An 18,932-nucleotide genomic window follows, 5' to 3' on the forward strand; every position below is an offset into this window, starting at 1 on the left:
AGTTATCTTTTGACAGCTAAAAATACAACAACAAAACTTTAATGTTTTACTGCTGGCACAAGTTCCCAGTTTTTAAATAAGAGACTTGGGAACCAAGTGAGTTTTGGAAATTCAGCTTCTGAGTCAATGGTGGTTATAGTGCTGTATACGCCATAGAAGTGTTGCATGATGTTGTGCAGACAAGCTTTGACATGATGGATGTAAACTTAGTCGCCTTTAAAAACATTGCAGCTTTTTTCAAGGAGATATTACCCTTGAGATGCAAATCAATTACCTCCCGGTTCGTGGTTCTGTAGGTATTTAATTTAATTTTTCTTGTCTGTTTAGGACACCCATGATAGCTGGTGGGTTATTTGTGATGGACAAATCCTATTTTGAAGAACTGGGGAAGTATGACATGATGATGGATGTTTGGGGTGGAGAAAACTTAGGTAAGTGCATAATGTACGTTAAGATCCGTTTTCAAAGGAAAGCAAGTTTCAGCTTTGCTTTTACTGTCATGGTTTCATGATCTTCATGGTTTCATGCGAACAGGATTAAAGAGCAATCAAAACTTCAGGTGCGTTATTGGCAAAATCCAGAAGGTTTCAGTGTAAGAATTAAAACATGGTAGTAATTTTATACTACTTATGAAAAAGCAGAACAGTTTGCTTACTGTGCAGTTAAATAAGTTGGCAGGTAAAATGAAATGAACTAAGGATGCAGATAGGAAATTCTTTTCAAAAATGATACCTTATTTGAAAGCCATATCCTCCTCTAATGTTATTGATTGAAATACGATGTTTAAATGCTGACAATTTAAGGCAAGTTTTAAAATGCTGGTGAAAGTTAATGACAAAAATCAGAGCATGGGAGTTCATGAGTTTAATGTTCTCACATACGCTTTAAGCAATTGATCAAAACAGCTGACCAAAAAATGATCTTTTTATCATTAATCTTTTAAACTTAGGCTTTTATACTTAGGGTTTTTGTTTTATACCCCTATTTTAGCTCAACAAGATAATTATGCTTGGGAAGGTATTTTTATTGGAATTCCTTATTTTCAAATGTTTGAGTGGGATTTGAGGAGGAAGGAGGAGGGACCAAGAACCTGCACTTTAGCCATTACTTTCACCTTGGGGTTAGATTTGGCATTTGGCTCTCTGCTTTACAATATTATCCCTCAGCTAAGACTAGTGTATTTGTAGTTAAAGAAATATTTGAGTAGAGCAGAACTCTAATTGCACATGAGTTACAGGATGTCATTAATTTAGTTTTTCAAGGTAGAGGTCATCTCAGACATTCTGAATAGTGTGTTTAGGACCAATTCTGAGGATTAAAATGTCTCTATTGCTGTTCTAGCTGTGAAATCCTGAAATAACTTGAACTCCTAAAAACTCATGAGTGTTTTCAGCTACTGAAATACCTGCATTAGGCATATGTGGCCTATAAGAGAACGTCTATTTTATCCAGTACACCTCTAAATACAGAGACACTGTAACCACTTGCTTAGCACTCAATAAGGAACTGGAATGCTGGAAAAAACATCCTTACCATCTCCTCTGACTTTTCTGTACAGTGCTCACTCTTATATATTATGAGCAATTACTTTCTCTATTAGATTTTATTCTTCTCACTAATTGGCTGCATGTGGCTAAACTGTATTAATTTGAACATCATCTTTGTTTTTCATTTTTTAAAATGTTCTGGAAAGTCATTGAATAAACCTACTATAGCAATGCTTTTATCCTCTGAGAACCTCTTCTGACACTAGAGCACTTAAATATCTGATTAGCTGTAAGGATGTACTTGACTCGCTCAGATTTTTTTTCTGAAAACTTAGCACTGCTCGTGTGCTCTGATAATTGAGGATTTTGTAGTAATAAAGGGCACAAGCAACAGCTCGTTACTCAAGGTGAAAAGCTGGCATGCAAAAAGCTCATTGTTTCTTCTGTTGCTTTCAGTTTTCTCTGCAGTGGGAGGGAGAGGAGATGGAGCCTTTGGGGTGCATATTCTCTGCTCCCTGAAAATGCAAGGTCTATCAGAGCAGACAGCTAATTATTTGTTCATGGCTGCCAGGTTAACTGAAAATGAATAAAAATTGCATGGCATGTGATTTAATTACCAGTAGATTACATGCATCAGATAGTGGAAATCTGTGTGTGTGTTCAGTATAGATATTTGTACAGCCTCGTTATTCCCAGGCATATCTCTCAGTCAGTTGATGTTACATGCAAATAACCTGCTAGATGAACTTGTAAAATACTTCTAGACGTATTTATACTTCATTTAAATTTGCATTTTCTTGCAAGCATGTACAGGGCAAATGTGAGATTTTCTTCACATTAGTATAGGTTCAACTATACTCATATAATAGGTGTACGAGCTTGCAGTATTTTCCCTAGTATTAGCCAAGTGACTGTTCTTGCTTTGAAGGTATGGTGTATATTCACACTGTTGCCAGATATGACCGATAGTATGTTTGCTGTATAAAACATGGATCAAGGTTTGTCCAGTCTTCTCGAATTCAGAGACTCTAATTCTGAGAGTTTTTGCAGTGCTTTTTTGATAAGCATAGGGATATCAGAGTATACTAGAGAAATGGATAGATCATTAAAAGGTTTGGATTAAATATGAAAACCTAGCTTTTTCTTTCTGATTTTGCTGAAATCAGAGAGCAAGTATGACTTCACATTCTAAATTGGTGATATGCTTCAAGAGCAACATTGAAGGTAATCTTATGCAGTGAAAGGAAGTGCATGACATACTATTTGTGCCTTTAAAAAAAAAAAAAAAAATTGTGTCTTCTGAAACTGTTAAAATAGTAAAATTTATTTTCCCAGTGAGTATGATGAAAAATAGCATCCTAAGAACAAAACAAGAAAAGCCTAACACCTTACATTTTAATTGCTTTATGTTCCTTTTAATTTAAAATCCATGCAGACTTTAGAAGCCATGGTAATGTAAGTATTAATCTGCCCCTCCCTATTTGCAGGCCCTTTTGCTGTACTTCCCACAGCTATTTTTCATCTCTTTGATATTCTTCAGAGCCTAAGGTGTCTGAAAGTATATATGTAGGTGTAACAGACCTGGGCATTTATGAAGGGAGAACTAATCAAATAACAAAGCATTAACTTACTGTACAGAGTAGAGGAAGCTATGAATAATGGAAGAAGTTGGTATGCAAGATATTTCTAAATTACTTCTGGAATAGTTTTTCAGCACCTATATACAGAATAACAGAATGTTTGAGTTTGACAGGGGCTTCTGGAGGTGATCTGGTCCAACCCACACTGTTCAGGCAGGGCCAACTGTTGCACAGAATCGTGTCCAATCAATGTTTGAAGAAATCCAACGAGGGATATTTCTCGTAGACCTCTCTGGGCAACCTATTCCAGTGCTCCATCACCTGTATGGTGAAGAAATTTTTCCTGAAGTTTAGCTGGAATCTCTTGTGTTCCAGTTTATGCCTGTTGCTTCCTGTCTTGGCATGGAGCGCCTCTGAAAAGAGCATGGCTCTATCCTCTTTGCAGGCTCCCTTCAGGTATTTATAGACATTGATAAGATCCCACATGAGCTTTCTTTTCTCTGAACTGAATGGTGCCAGCTCTTGCAGGCTTTCCTCATATGAGAGATGCTCCAGTCCCTTCATCCTTACATTAGATTTTTGCAGCTTCATCCACGTCTCTTCTACTGGCTGGCCCAGAACTCTTCACAGAATTCCAGATGCATTATCACCAGTCTTGAGTAGAGAAGACAGGTCACAGCTCTTGAACTGGTGGTGATAGTTTGCCTAAGGAAGCCCAGAATACCAATTAGCCTTGCTAGGAGCAAGGGCATGCCCCTGCCTTGTATTCAACTTGATATGCACCAGAACTCCCAGGTCCTTTTCTACAGAGCTGCTTTCCATCTGGGTGGCCTCCAGCATGTACTGGTATTTGGGGTTGCTCCTGCCCAGGCACGGGACTCTGCACTTATCCTTCTTCTTGAACTTCGTGAGATTCTTGTCAGCATACCTTTCCAGACTGTCAAGGTCCTTCTGAGTCAGACACTCGCTCCAGTTTCATGTCATCTGCAAATTTGAGGATAGATTCTACCCCATCATCCAGATCACTAATGAACATGGTGTTTTGGATGAAGCATTCAAAATTCATCATTTTAATAAAAGCACTACATAAAAGCACTTTTTTTGCAAGCTTAATAGAAACACTGAACAGTCATTTATTGTAATTCCCAATTTTTGCTGTTCTTAGCACAAAATAAGAGATAAGAATAAAGTCAGTGCTGTGAAAAATGTGTGGTGAGAATGCCACGTTCAGTTGCTTTTTGAAGTCATTTGCCTATCCTTCCATGTTAATTTAAGTATAAAATCAAGGCCATAAGTTACTGCCAGAGATAATGTTGTTGTCATTAATATTTTTTGGAAGACTGTCTGCAGATTGTATTGTGTTGATTATCTAGACTTCATGAATATGACTAACAGGCCTTGATTCAACAGAAATTTTTACTGAGGTAAAATTAGAAAGAATTCTTGTAAAAAGCAAAGAACATTCAGAAGAAAAGCAGTTAACTTGCATTGTCTTAGTTTGAAATGACAGCACTTATTTTTCCTCTGGTCAGAACAGTCAGAAGAGAGCTACAGAAAAGAAGGGTCTATGGTGATAGAACAAGGGCAAATGGTTTCAAACTTAAGGAGGGCAGATTTTGGTTGGGTATAAGGAAAAAGTCTTTTACAGTGAGGCACTGGAACAGATTGCCTAGAGATGTGGTGAATGCCCTGTCCCTGAAGATTTTCAAGGCAAGGCTGGATCAGACCTTGGACAACCTGATCTAGCTGTGCATGTCCCTGTTCATTGCAGGGGAGTTGGACTGGATGGCCTTTAGAAGTCCCTTCCTACTCTAAGGATTCTATGATTGAGAGGACATGCTTGCTAACCTTTAGGTTTTCCTACTTTAGGTTTTGAAATGATGAAGTTTATTTGAAATAAAACTTTTGATTTATACATGTGAGGGGAGGGCTTCTGGAGAAAGAATAGCACTTAATTTTAAAAGAAGAATGTAACTTTGCATTACAGATGCTTACTATTTGTGTCGGTTTTTTTAAATCTGTGGAAAGATAGTGAATGATGATGAATAGACTAAGGGTAGGAGATGGTAACCTGTTGCAGCTACTAGACTAAAACGGGGAAAAATATCAAAGTTGAAACACTGCTACTGCAAGCACCCTTGTGCTTGCTTCAAATGAATGAAGACAAGTTCTCTGTCAGTACTAGGTGACTTCTGCTGTCAGAGGTCTAAGATGAGAAATACGCAATATATTTCTAGACCTTGTCTTCGCTACCATAATTAGCTTGCTTGCTTGACTTACAAAAGTAGTGTCCATAGCCTTTGGTTTATGTAAGTTGCTACTCTATCTTCAAATCAAGATTGGCTTGGCATAACTCCTTTTACTGCCAGTACTTTGAGCCAGCAGCTCGAATCTGTTGTTTTATCGTGCATTGAATTTGCTTGACATTCTATTTAATCTTTAGCTGATTTTTAAAATTATAGATTAGATAATTAATCTATGCTAAATGAATTTACTGTTATTTACCATTTAGATAAAGCACAGCAATGGAACACACAAACCTAACTGATTCTGGCAAATTTCAGCATCATTTCTGAGTTTGGAGAATACTGCTCAGAGGAGAGGAGGCATGCAGTTTTGCTTCCAAATTAATACGGTTATTTCTTCTGAGTTTGGATAGGATAATAATAAACAAGAATATGCCTTGGTTTTATTCTAGATTTTCTCAGAAATCCATCTTATTGATCTTCTCAGCAATTACCGGATTCTTTGTTTCAAAACAATCATACAAAATTACAGTATTTTGTCATGTATTTTGTGATGTGATGTTGGTCTTTTATGTTTTCACTGCAGAGATCTCATTCCGAGTTTGGCAATGTGGTGGGAGCCTAGAAATCATCCCTTGCAGCAGAGTGGGGCATGTATTCCGCAAGCAACATCCGTACACGTTTCCTGGTGGGAGTGGTACCGTATTTGCAAGGTAACTCTTAAGATGATCTTCAGCTAAATAGTGATGATTTGAATTTCTTCAAATGATCAGCAGGTGGCAGTAATTTAATTTTAGGGACCTTTTCTTTAGAAGAAGTTGATGACTGAGGAGAATATGCATAAGGCAAAGTATCTCCATTAGAGATGAATCTGGAAAAAAGGGAAATAGCCAATTTTGAGAAATTTGTTTATTTGGTTTTAAAGAAACCTTTATTTTCAGAACAGTCCCATACATCTTCATTTTTTAGGAATGATATTTGTCATTCTCTATGACTCAGAATACAATAGGTTAGGAATTTGCTTTATTTGCTCTTCGTTATTACAGAATCAGTATGAGATGTACAAATGATCCTGTAGGCTAATTCTGGCATTTGTACCTGGCTGTTGGATGCTTAATTCTTCATTGTATCTGCTTTTCTAGTGACGTGATTAAAATGCCTTTTGTGTAAACCTAAGAAATTGCATTAGTAAGAGCATAGATTAGTGTGTGTGTTAATTTTACTATTGATTTAATGTATGCAGTAGCTGGAATGTGGAGATGTTTCATCATTCTTTTTTTCCTGTAGAATGAGAATAGCAAGTCCTGATTCTTGTTCATAGTGTTCTGAGTCATATGGGTTAAGGCACTGAGTGGTGTATGACAGGGATTTTGGCTAAGGCTCTGTCAGTTCCAGCTTTTGAAGCGTATTGGTTTAGAGAACGGGATTTCATACTCTCCAAGGTCTGAAGAAGCAAAGTTGGAGCTAGAGCTTCTACAAGTTAAGAGCTTCAAATTTGAATCGTTTCATTTATTTATCTTTGAAGAATATGGAGCCACAGCACAGAGTGCAAATGTGTTCAAGTCCGTAAGAATGTTCCAAGTTGCCAATATATTTGGAATAGTGTTTCACCTGAGCTTGAGGAACTACCTTAGAAGTGTAAATTTTCACGTGCATAGGTTCTGCCAGCAACACCACGCTAATCAATTTAGTAGTCTGGTAAAATAAAGTCACTGTCTTTGTTTCTTCCAGTAGTCACAGGAGGGATTTTCTTGGTACCCTATTATTTGAATTCTATATGCTACAGTAAAAATGACTAGTATTTGTGGGTAAACAAAAACTAATAATGAAGTACCCTCTCTGTTTAGACATTACATCTCTATACTAATGTAGAATCCTAGAATATCCCAAGCGGGAAGGGACCCACAAGGATCATTGAGTCCCAACTTCCAGCTCCACATAACATCACCCAAAACTCAAACCATAATTCTGAGCATCATCCAAATGCTTCTTGAACTCCAGCATGCTTGGGACTGTATATATAAATATATATAGAAACATATATACTAGGTTATAAAATTATGATTTCATAACAAGGATCATGCTCAATAAATAAATCAAGTTGTGCAGTTTTGCTAATTCTCTGGATCTTTTCTACCATTAGCCTGTTGACTAATGTCTGTTGCACACTTGTGCTATTAAATAGGTACTTACACATAATTCATCTGAAGAGCAAGAAAAGGGGCTGGCTTTGCATATGCAAGGTTAGAGCATGCATCAAAAATGTGTCATTTACAGTGGTTGAAGATTCTGCATTTATATTGGGATGACAACTTTTAGATTTTGTTGCTATTAAGTCAAATCATCACTGTGATTTAATCACTCACATTTCCTGACAGCTACCATGACAGATTATTTTTGATGCATTTTGTTTTCCTGTTATTTTGTTCAAAATTACTTTAAAAAGAGATACCACCTGGACTTGAATGATGAGGACAAGTAAAGCCTGCGAACTTTAATCTTGGGCACTTGCATCCCTATTCAGATCTATCTTTCTCTGCAAGTGGTTTATTGCCATTGTCCTTGACTGTCCAGCTGTCTCAAATTCTGAAATGCCATTAAAGTTCTTTGTTTCACTGGAATTATTTTTGAATTGACCTAGAAAACTTATATATCACTTTACAGCAACTTGTCAACCTTGCTTTTTAGTTGAAGGATGTTTCTTTCTCAGTCAGCTGCCTTGTGTGTCAAACTAATATAACAAAATTCCCTTTAAAAAAAAAAGTATTTTTAGCAATGAGAGAATGTGAAACCTAAGGTAATGGAATACCCTCACGGTGCAGACATTATCGAATGTGTGGAGCCATGGTGCCAAAAAAACGTAGTGCATGGAATCGCTGCTTATGCAGTTGGGACTCATTAGCTTATACAATCATCTGTCCCTTGACTGTATGTAATTTGTTCTGGAGTGCTCTGGGTAAGCTTCCTATTTTTAGCTGACTAGCCAGTATGCACTGCCTTTGGGCAGCCAAAACAAATTGATCCTGGATGAGAGACTGGGAGTCATGTGGTACAAGAGGAGAAAAGGGATGACATCGTGGCTGTGTGGTGGGGGCAGATGCTGCTTGCTTTTAGCAGAATGTATTAGATCAGGTTTGCTTTGCACGTTTATATGCTTTACTGCTTGAGGGCCAGCTGCTTTAATGCACAACTTCATCTGAGTTAATAAACCTTATAGACCCTACTCTGGTATGTGCAAAACTATCTCTGATGGCATGATGCTGAGTTTCATTATCTGTGGTTTAATCTAAGTGCTGAGTGTTCCCTACACTGTGTTTCTTAGTACTCTGACTGCTTTGGAGTCATACAAATTTGAGCAATTCTCAGCATCTATACGGTTTCCATATCCCTATTGCACTGTATCTGAATTCTTAATCTTTGGTTGTGTAAAAGTGTGATGCAGAGATGCATACTGGCCTTGGAAGTGCCTTTTGAGTTGTTAAACTCTGGCAAACCAATTAGAATCTCTCCCACCACCAAAATCCATTTGGCCTGTGAATATATGGCCAAGCTGATTGCTGAGTGGCTGAGTGACAGTAGTTAAAACCTGACAGACTACAAGTAAATTTGAACTGAAACAGCCTGATCTGGATTGGATGGGTTATGCTTACACACACACACACACACACACACACACACACACACACAAAAGGAATCTTTGCAAGGAAAATATTGGTCCTCAAACAACAAATGATTGAAGTCTGCCTTGTGTTGTTTTTCTTGTTTTTTTCTTTTTCTGTTTTGTTTTTGTTTTTTATTTTTTTTCCTCTTTCCCCACCTCCTCTTCTCTTAGCAACTTGCAAGAACTGAAATCGTCCTGGCTATTTCTGCCTTCTAATTTGGAAAGAATCGTACCAATAAGTTGTTGGCTGACTGCATTTACTCTGGCTGCTTAAGATTAAACTTTCTGCCAAGTGTAAAATAAGCTTCAGAGCACGACAGTTGCAAGGGAAGTAATTCAATGAAATTACAAACAATAGAAGTAGATGAGTTTTACATGGAAGCCAGGAGATGTGGAAAAAAAGCACCTTACAATCTCACAGTCCAAAGGGAGCTGTAAACACACCGGTTACAAAAATATAGACATTTTAGTTAGCCATTTGATTTGAGGTAAATAATACTGGTTAGCTTTTTTTTTTTTTTTTCCCTTTACATTTACTGCAGTAATTCGTCTCTGAATTTTCAAGTATTAAAAAAAATTTTCTAAGTAGTGTCTCCTCTGTTTTAGTAGACTTGTTTGGTTCGTAGCTTTGAATGTCAGAGCAGCTTATGTCTTGGAATGTTGAGTGTTATGCTGGTAATAGTAAGATGCAGACTAGAAACGTGTTGCTGAAGTTAGCATATCTGTTTTCAGCAAAGTAAAATACACTATTAAATATTGCAAATTGTTGAGATTTTGTGTTTCCAATTAGCTTGCTTATTCAGGTGAAGACTCACTGAATTTGGTCTGTCAAATTGTATTAAAGCAAACAACAAGACCAACAACATTCCCTGAAGATTATAGAAAGAATTCCAGGGTGTATTAAGTTCCAGATGAAAATGTGAAGCAGGAAAGTGTGGAAAAGGCATTTGTTCTAAATGTATTGATTTCAGTTGTGATTTTCTAATGATTTTCTGTTACTTGGGTCTTTAATAGGAAATCTTCTGCCTGGCTTGAGGCAGCTGATGATGTACTACAAAGAAGGATTAAAATCAAATGAAGAATAAATGACATGGTTTAATTGCAGTTGGGGGAAAATACAACCTTTTTTTCAAATTTGTCCCTAGAAATACACGCAGGGCGGCAGAAGTCTGGATGGATGAGTACAAGAATTTCTATTATGCAGCAGTGCCTTCAGCCAGGAATGTACCTTATGGAAAGTAAGTCACAATTACTACTTCTGAGGTGTAAGTAGTGATGGTACTTAGGTCCTTAAGATGTAGATCTACTGAGAAACTTGGGTTTTGTATACATTCATTAATGCATACAAACACAGCATCCAGACCTTGAAAACCATTCTTCTTTTTCCCTTTCTAGTATTCAAAGCCGAATGGAACTCAGAAAAAGACTTAGCTGCAAACCCTTCAAGTGGTATCTTGAAAATGTTTATCCTGAGTTACGGTGAGTTTCATCTGAATCTGAGATGGTGTGGAGTTTTGACTTGTCTTCTCCTGAAATCACTGGTTTCTCTTTCTCCTTCCTTGGCAATAAAATATAATCGTGGCCTTATTTGCTTTCATTATTGTTTGTTCTATTCCTAAAAATCCATTTTATCGAAGTAATCTTCTTTTCCACTTAAATGGAAGTGCAGCTGTAGCTGCAGTATTTCAGAGAACAGCATCCAAAGCCCTAAACTCCTCTGAGCCTGTCTCCTACATGGGCTTTTTGCTTGAGGGTACATTGTCCTCTCTCCTGTTGTCTTCCCTTTTAAAGTGTTGCCTTCACCGAAGCACATGACTAGCTGAGTGAGAAAGCTGAATCTCAGTACAGCAGAAATAACAGAAGCTAGCAGATAAGGAAGTCGTGCAAGTTTTGTAAGCATTGGTAAATGCACTGCTCTAAGAAGCAAAGTCACATGTTTTATTATCTCTTACTCTGTGGGCAATAGCTAACCTTTATGCATGTGTAGAGGAAAAAGCAAACTGAAATTATGGCTAACAAAACTAATACTTTCAAAATGAATCAGTGCTTACAGCATTAACATAGTACATGATACAAAGGAATAATTTTTTCTGCTGTAGAATGCATACTAACCAATGAAAAATCCTCAAAAAAAACATTTTTAGCACTTCTTGAATGAAAAGATTTTTGTTCAGTGATGTGTCTAGTGATAAGTATGTCTACTGGGTCACAAAATCACAATGTCTTGAGTTAGAAGGGACGCTAAAGATCATCCATTTCCAACTCTGCTGCTTTGGTATCTGAGTCTGTAAACTACTGTGTCTTCTGTCAACATAATATTGGTTGCACAATGGTAGGATACTGTCTGTGTGATTCATAGGAGTATTTATTGCTGAGGACACTTTGTGTCAGTGAAGTTGGATTGTTACTAGTAGAATACAGGCTTGGAATGCAGGAGCATCAGCTGTTACAGCCTTGCCGTACTTCGTACAAAGCCACACATGTTAAAGAGTCTCATGAACCAGGATAATGCTGAGGAGGAAAGTTATTCTGTATTTCTCCTAAAGTGCCAGAGGATATTTATTTGTGTTTAATTTGTCAGAAGAAATATGGCTTGCAATTTTTCTTGGAAAATATGCTACAATAAGCATTACTGGTGCGTAATATTATCTTACTCTGTGTCACCTCCCTTGTGCTCACTCTGCTGAGTTGAATTGTTATATTCTTATTATAGTCTGAAGTTTTTAAAGGAGTTTGTACGCCCTTGCTTTTCTGTTTAATATGAACTTACGGTCTCTCTGCCCCACAAGGATACTCTGAATATGTTTGCCTATGTACTTCCAGACTATATGAATTCCACTTTATATGCAACTGTGTAAAAATAAGTATGAGTAAAACATTTTTTTTTCTTTTTTCCCTTCAACCCCAACTTCAGTAAAGATCAATTTGGGACAAAAGTAGAATGTTTCTGATGGCTTGTCTGGAAAAAAGTGTGGTGATCTGAACTGATAGCATGAAGATATGAGCGACCTTAAATGATAATGATGTCACCTTTAATTTGGTCATTAAGCTGAGTTTGAATGTTCATCCTTGTTTTCTATTTTTGTCCTATGCTTGCAAGTTTGAGTTTGATCAGACATTTGTCTTCTGTCTTCAAAAGATGTTTGGAATTTCCAAATAGTAGCCATCACTCATCTTAAACCTCTCATCTTAAAAATACTTGATGAGGAGGTAAAAGAAATAGCAAAGATAAACTGATTGAGGGAGATATTTCTGGTTTTATTTTAGGGTCCCTGATCATCAAGATATAGCTTTTGGGGCTTTGCAGCAGGGTACCAATTGCCTTGATACTTTGGGCCATTTTGCAGATGGTGTTGTTGGAGTTTATGAATGTCATAATGCCGGAGGAAACCAGGTCTGTATGCTATTCATTTTTTTCCAAAATATGTGGTCTTAGGATTTAAAAATAAATTGAAACTAACTCAACCATATACTGTGTGCTAGTGATAGGTACAGGAACTCAAATGAACAAATCAGTTATTTAGACAGTCTGTTGTACAAATTTCTCCCTCAAATGTAGTTTTGCATTTTCAGGGTTAGAATCTGAGCAGAAAGGCTCATTCAGTACGATCAGGTTATCCCCTTCCTTTTTGTCTATTAATATTTATTTTTATGCTGGAAGCCAGGAATCTTTCCCAGGAGTTTTAGGCTTTCATAAAAAGCTTTAATCCATTAATAGGTATGTTTGATTTTTGGAGGAAGTTTTCTTAAGAAAAGATATGAATTGTTAAGCATATGGCCTAAGGTCAGCAAAATCAGAAGAGTGCTTTACTGTGATGCTGTATTAGTAATTTACAGTTTGTGGTAGTGGCATGTAAAAAATCAGTCTCAGATCCTTGTTCAGCTCTTCCAGAAAACAGAGGCATCTAAACTCCATCTCCTATTTGCTCAACAAAACTTATCTGATCCTACTTTTACTTACAAATATGTCACATCTGTAGATGGAGACATTATTGTAAAGAACCTAATTTGCAATCATGATTTCATCATTATTAACAAAGAATGTGCGTATGTACTCACTATTTTGTGTGATCACTAAACTTTTCAGAACCAATGTGATTATAAATTATAATAAATTTAAAACTAATAATCAAATGCATGTGTTAGATCAGAAGCCTGACCAATTGCAGATCTACTATTGAAAGAGTGATTGTATCAGAATGTTGTGCTGTGATTTAAATTAGAAGAGGAAAACCCTATAATCAGATAAAGCCTAACATAAGTAAGTTATTTCAGGCAGTGTATAATGTTGATTTGAATTGCTATTGTACATCTGAGATGTGTCTTCCATATCATTAAAGGGAATATACTTGGGGAGGTGTTTTCTGTTATCTTTATGAAAATGCACACAACTTCAGAATAGCACAGGGTTTTGTTTTGTCTTTTTGTTTTTGTTTGGTTTGGTTTTTTTTATTAGGTAGAAGAAGGGATAAGTGTGTCAAAGTATTGCCTCTGTGCAGAAGTTTTGATAGTTCCTCGTTATTCTGTATGTTCTCTCTATGTATCGTACACGCTTCTTTCAGTCCTTCCCTCTTCCAAATCTGACCCCTCTTTTCAATTTTCAGTGCAATTTCACCTGTGAAGTTGACCTTGAAAAACAAATGTATGTTCTTTCTGTGATGGAATTTCAGACACGTTATGAGGCAGAGCAGGTCGACAATGGCTTTTTACATCCACGCTGATTTCCATATTGGATTTGTGGAATGAACGAAGTGATCTTAGCATGGGAGAAGGCTGGGGGAGCAAAGCAGAATCTTTAACTCTGTCCTATGTGTTTTGCAACTATTCTTGCTGAGAATGTTTAGGGCTGAGAGTAGTGGGTTAGACTGTAAGTACTCAACTACTGCAGGCTGTGGAAACCTTGTTCTACTATATGGAGAGTGTACTCTGGCTTATGCTTACACAGCTTAAAAAGCAAAACTTCAGTTTAAATAGATTTGTTCTCCTAAAGCAGACTGTTAGAAGAATTCAGTAGTCCAAAAGGTAGAATTGCACTTCAAAACAGATGAAGAAATTCTGATACATTGCTTTAACAAGTCTGTGTGAATCTTTAGGGTCATAATAAGAAGTTTAAGACAAACCAAATGCACTCAGGTGCAAGGGGAAAGTTTAAGGTTAGTAGTGCTCTATTAACTTTGTATTTCTGATTTATGAGACGGGTTGTTTTTTTTTAGATGTCCTGGTTTTCCAGTTGTCACACACATGACCTATTTCTAGCCTGCGTCCTGAACACATTGCATGCACTGTTTGCATTTTTTTCCTGTTCTTCTGTAGTGCTACGTGCTTAAACTTATCTCCACTATAGCAAATCACAGATCCTGATCCCTAGGAGGAAGCACCTGTACATTCTGTTTTACACTATGAAGGGCCATTACATAGATGTCTCCAGCTGCAGAACTTGGAACTTCTCTGAAGCTGTAGCTTTTGCTTTCAGATGAGCTAAGTTCCTGTGTGGTTGCTGGTTTGTCTGGGCCTTTTCTGGTCTTCTGATGGAAGGGTAAAGAAGGCTTTGACTTCCTTTTGCTGCAGGATTCTTGAATCCGAATTTTAACCACTACACTGACAGTATTTTCAAATGTCATTACTGAGTATAAATCATCTGTTTCATTGGCACTTGTGTTTGCTGATGAGCTCTAAAAATACTTGCTTACTTCCTTAAGTTGTTAAAAGTGGCTATTAATGATGCTACTTGGCCTTGGACAAAATGATTGGAATGAGAAGGCATCTGAGATTAAAACAGAATAGAATATCCTGAATTGAAAGGGGACCTCTGGGACCCTGGAGCTCCACACAGCACCACCCCAAATCCAAACCCTATGTCTGAGAGTGGTGTCTGATTGCTCCTTGAACTCCAGCACTTGCAGCTGTGCCCAGTGCCCTGGGCAGTCTGTTCCATGCCCACTGCCTTCTGGTGCAGAACATTTTCCTAGTATCCAATTTGAATGTAATGTAAAAAAAAAGATGTATTGAGAGCAAAAGGAAAAGCTTTCAGCTTTTTGTTTTGGGAGCCAAGAAAAGAGACATGCAGAGTTCTCCTTCCTTTTTGTTCTGCATAGTCAATTGTATTTATTCTAGTGGTAGCATAATATGGTGTCCATCTAATGATGTGCTGCTGGGCTTGCTTCCTGTATGATGGTGATTACTGGTAATCACATTGGAGAGAAGTTCTGATTGTTTCCTGAGCATCTGTTCTCAAAGAAATTTAATCACTGTTAAATCTACTGGGTTTAAGTGATCATGCAAGCTGAACATCAGTTACGGTATCAGAAAGTAAGTTGAAAAATGGGATGGGACTAGGCATCTAATTTCTTTCTGAAACACTCACTGCTTACAAAATAACACTAAATATAGCCAGACGTGAGCTAGTATATCTAGGTTTTTGTGTTACACAACCCTGACTCCTCGAAACTTACTGGAATGAAGTTAATTTTTCCTTTTTAAGTAGCAATGAGGGAGAACTAGACAGTTAGTGTGGCTCCAGCGAGGAAGGAGATCAAGTTCCTTCCTCAGAGGATAATGAGACACGGAGACCAATCTGGATCCTGGAGACCAGACTTCAGAGTGAGAGGCATGCAGAGTGTGAACGTTAGGGCAAGATCAGGTCCTGTGTAGGACACTGAGGTAAAACCACCTGGGCAGTGGTGCATACAGAACAACTTTTCTTTGCTCATCGTTTAAGAAACTGCTTGCTTATATGCATTTAAAGGAAATTCTCTTGTACATCGCACTTTGGGTTGAAAGCCTCTTTCTCCCATTACCTCTGAGCTTGGCTGCCTTGTGTTCTGCTTTCTGGTGAGCTCTACCATTAGGAACTGTTTTCCCTCACGACACATGTGCGTTACCTAATGTGTGGATAGGGTGACCAGTGATATTGCAGACCTAGCTTGGTTTTTTCATATATGTAATGCGAAAGTTATATATAATCTATACAACTATAGCTACAGAAAATGTAGCTAGTTAGATACTTGCTTTAGAAGCTGGCCCTACTTGAGGACCTGTAACTTCCTGTTGTACCTCCGTAAAGCCAGTAGAGGGAGTAGTTAGTCAGCTAGCCCAGCCCAGCGTCGATTTGAGACCGTTGGAGTAAATGAAAGTGCTGTGTTTGAAAAGTACCATTTTTCTCATCTCCTTCTCTGTGGGCAACAATAAATTGTTCTAATGCTCTTACTGAGCCGTTTACAGGAGTTTAACCTGTGTTATGGATGCAGAGATTGCAGGTGCACCTTGTGTATAACTTAGTATAAATGATTTTGCATACTGTTCATAAATTTTACTTCCTTTTTCTAGGAATGGGCCTTAACAAAGGACAAGTCAGTGAAACACATGGATTTGTGCCTTACTGTTGTGGACAGAGCACCTGGTTCACTAATAAAACTTCAGGGCTGCAGGGAAAATGACAGCAGACAGGTCAGTATATCCTGAGTATTCTCTATGAACAGTGGGAAAACAAGGGTTGTGAATGAGAGTGCAAGAACACGCATTCGTGTCTGTATTCTGTTTAAAGAGTCTACTCTTTGCTCTGCATCATTCTTTGCATATGTAAAATTTGGATACATGACATCCTGCAGAGCAGCAGGAATAATTTTGTATATTGATCTTTCCTTTTTATAAACCAGTGACAATCTTATGATAACGTATAGAGCTGTTATCTCAAAATTGGCCTTATATAAAGGTTTCACCCAGCAGCTCTGTTGTGTGACAGTCTTCAACTGTCCCGTCCATTTTCTGAAATAAAGTATGTGTTTCATGATGTATATTTGAAAGGCCTTCAGTGGAGTTTGAAGATAATGTAGTCTGTCTCAGGAGAGGGTAGGTTAGCTTTCCTTTCCTCTTTGCAGCCATGACCTGTTTATAACAGTGCTAGACTCCTTTGCTAGACTCCTTATTAATGTAGCAGTGCTACTTCATCTATTTCCTATGCCTGAGGAAAATCACATTTGCAGACTCGTATAATCTTTTTGTTGTTGTCAGTTGTCATGTAACAGTTCTGTTTCTGCTAAGTCATCAGTTCTGATTTTCTGTTACCTTCCTTGTTTCCGTATTTCACTATTTGCAAACAGAAATGTTGATGTCTTGAAGAAGAAAAAATATTCTTGCCAATTTTCAGATAAAGAAAACAGGGAGGCAGTATTTTCTTGATAAGACTTGAAGGCAAAATTCAAAGAAAATAGAACAGAAAATCTTTTAACATCTTACAGTTTGTATTTACTCTGTCTGTCCTTCGCATCACCTTGGGCAACAGTGCTCCCGACAGCACAGACTAACCAGTTGACATCTTTATAACTGATTGATTTCTAGATTCCTCCAAGCTTGCCTTTGGTGATTGTACTTCTCGCTTCTTTATGTTCTGAACTGTAGTAGTAGTAGTGATTTTGTGGATGGGTTTTGTGACTTACTCTCTTCCTCAAACTAAAGGCTTTGGAAAGTCAAATATGGTGTGACAGCATATTTGAGAAGTGCTGAAGGAGAAGAAAACGATTTGGTGTATTCTGTATCTCATGCAGTGCACTAGCTGAAAGAACAGTTGCTTTGGCAAGGCTTTCTATAACGTACATACCCTTAATCAAGGATCGTCTAAACTGCATTATTGCAATATTCACATCTCTCCTAAGCACAAGCCAGGAAAGCACATGAAGATTTCAGTTGATGGGATATAGAATGCATTTTTTTTTTTCCTGATTTTTTACGGCTTAACTTTATTCTCTCTTCCAGAAATGGGAACAAATTGAAAGCAACTCTAAACTGAGGCACGTTGGCAGCAACCTCTGTCTAGACAGCCGAAATGCCAAAAATGGTGGTCTCACTGTTGAGATCTGCAGTCCTTCTTTATCACAACAGTGGAAATTCACACTTAATCTGCAGCAGTAGAACTTACAAGCAAAATGCTGTTTCAACTTATAGACATCGGGCAAAGTTTTTGATTGAATTACTGATGTATTTCTTAAAACTTTCCACGGAACTTATATACCTCAGTATTCCATCTTTATCTGAAAGTAGGAGAGTGCTGAAGCGGACGCCAGGGAACAGGTGGACTCGGAGCACTGCAAAGATTTCACTGAACGTGGCTGCAGCACAGCTTCTGCTTGGTGTGAAGACTGTAACAGTTCCTTTCTGTCTTCAGTTACATACTTGCACAGCAGATAACTAACTCTAGGAACAACTGATGTATGATAGAAAAAGGATCTTGAAAAACGCCTGTGGGGAACAGGGTCTGGGAGGAGGGTGGGAAAAATTACCAGGAGAAGGTCATTTGAAATCTCCATTTACATAGAAATGCATTGTTTGTTTGTTGTTTCCAAAAACAGAAGTGTCATTTTGAACGTTTTTTTTTCCTGTGTGTACTTGGTAATTTGAATATGAACTTTTCTATGATGGACTCTAAATATAAATATATAAAATATATATATTGCCAGCTCCTAATGATTTATATCAATTTTCATCACCCTATAATTATCAACGAAGTCATTGACGTATGTATAACCAGAAATTGGATCAAAAAGCTAGAAGAGTGGATCTTAATGAAGGTGCGGATTTTGTGCTGCTGAGTATGATGTCCATGGTAACACTGGATGCTTTTGCTTTGCAAATTGGATCTACTTTTTGAAGCTTCGCCCTCACTGGAGATCATGAAACTCAGGAGGAGAAAGAAAATAGCAGAATAAGCCAATGCATCTGCACAGATGATTGCTCGGATTGTTTATTCCAGCTTGGAAATTCATTACACGTGCTCTGGATATCGTTAATCTTGTACTTGATATTTGTGTTGATGATTTCTGTAATATTATGTCCTGAAATACTTCTCTTCATTACAAAATTGTACGAGTGGTGCAGATCTTGCACAGATGCAGCCATGTGGGTTCAGCACAATTTTATTCTGGGCCCTCATCATAACAAAAATTTCCTTGTCTCAAACTCTTCT

At 37.6% G+C, this 18,932-nt stretch overlaps 1 protein-coding gene across 1 annotated transcript in view; it reads left to right on the top strand.

Moving 5' to 3' along the window:
• The window catches only part of GALNT2 (polypeptide N-acetylgalactosaminyltransferase 2), a 43,389-nt gene extending 25,221 nt beyond the window's left edge, over nt 1-18,168 (top strand). The window contains exons 9-15 of the mRNA XM_031552426.1: nt 328-431; nt 5,900-6,026; nt 10,120-10,212; nt 10,370-10,453; nt 12,242-12,368; nt 16,301-16,420; nt 17,726-18,168. Coding sequence (XP_031408286.1) covers nt 328-431; nt 5,900-6,026; nt 10,120-10,212; nt 10,370-10,453; nt 12,242-12,368; nt 16,301-16,420; nt 17,726-17,881 — 811 coding nt within the window. The 3' untranslated portion in view covers nt 17,882-18,168. The remainder of the gene's footprint in view (nt 1-327; nt 432-5,899; nt 6,027-10,119; nt 10,213-10,369; nt 10,454-12,241; nt 12,369-16,300; nt 16,421-17,725) is intronic.
• The last annotated feature ends 764 nt before the right edge of the window (nt 18,169-18,932 follow it).

The sequence above is a fragment of the Meleagris gallopavo genome, chromosome 2 (assembly GCF_000146605.3).
Source record: "Meleagris gallopavo isolate NT-WF06-2002-E0010 breed Aviagen turkey brand Nicholas breeding stock chromosome 2, Turkey_5.1, whole genome shotgun sequence".
Taxonomy (NCBI): domain Eukaryota; kingdom Metazoa; phylum Chordata; class Aves; order Galliformes; family Phasianidae; genus Meleagris; species Meleagris gallopavo.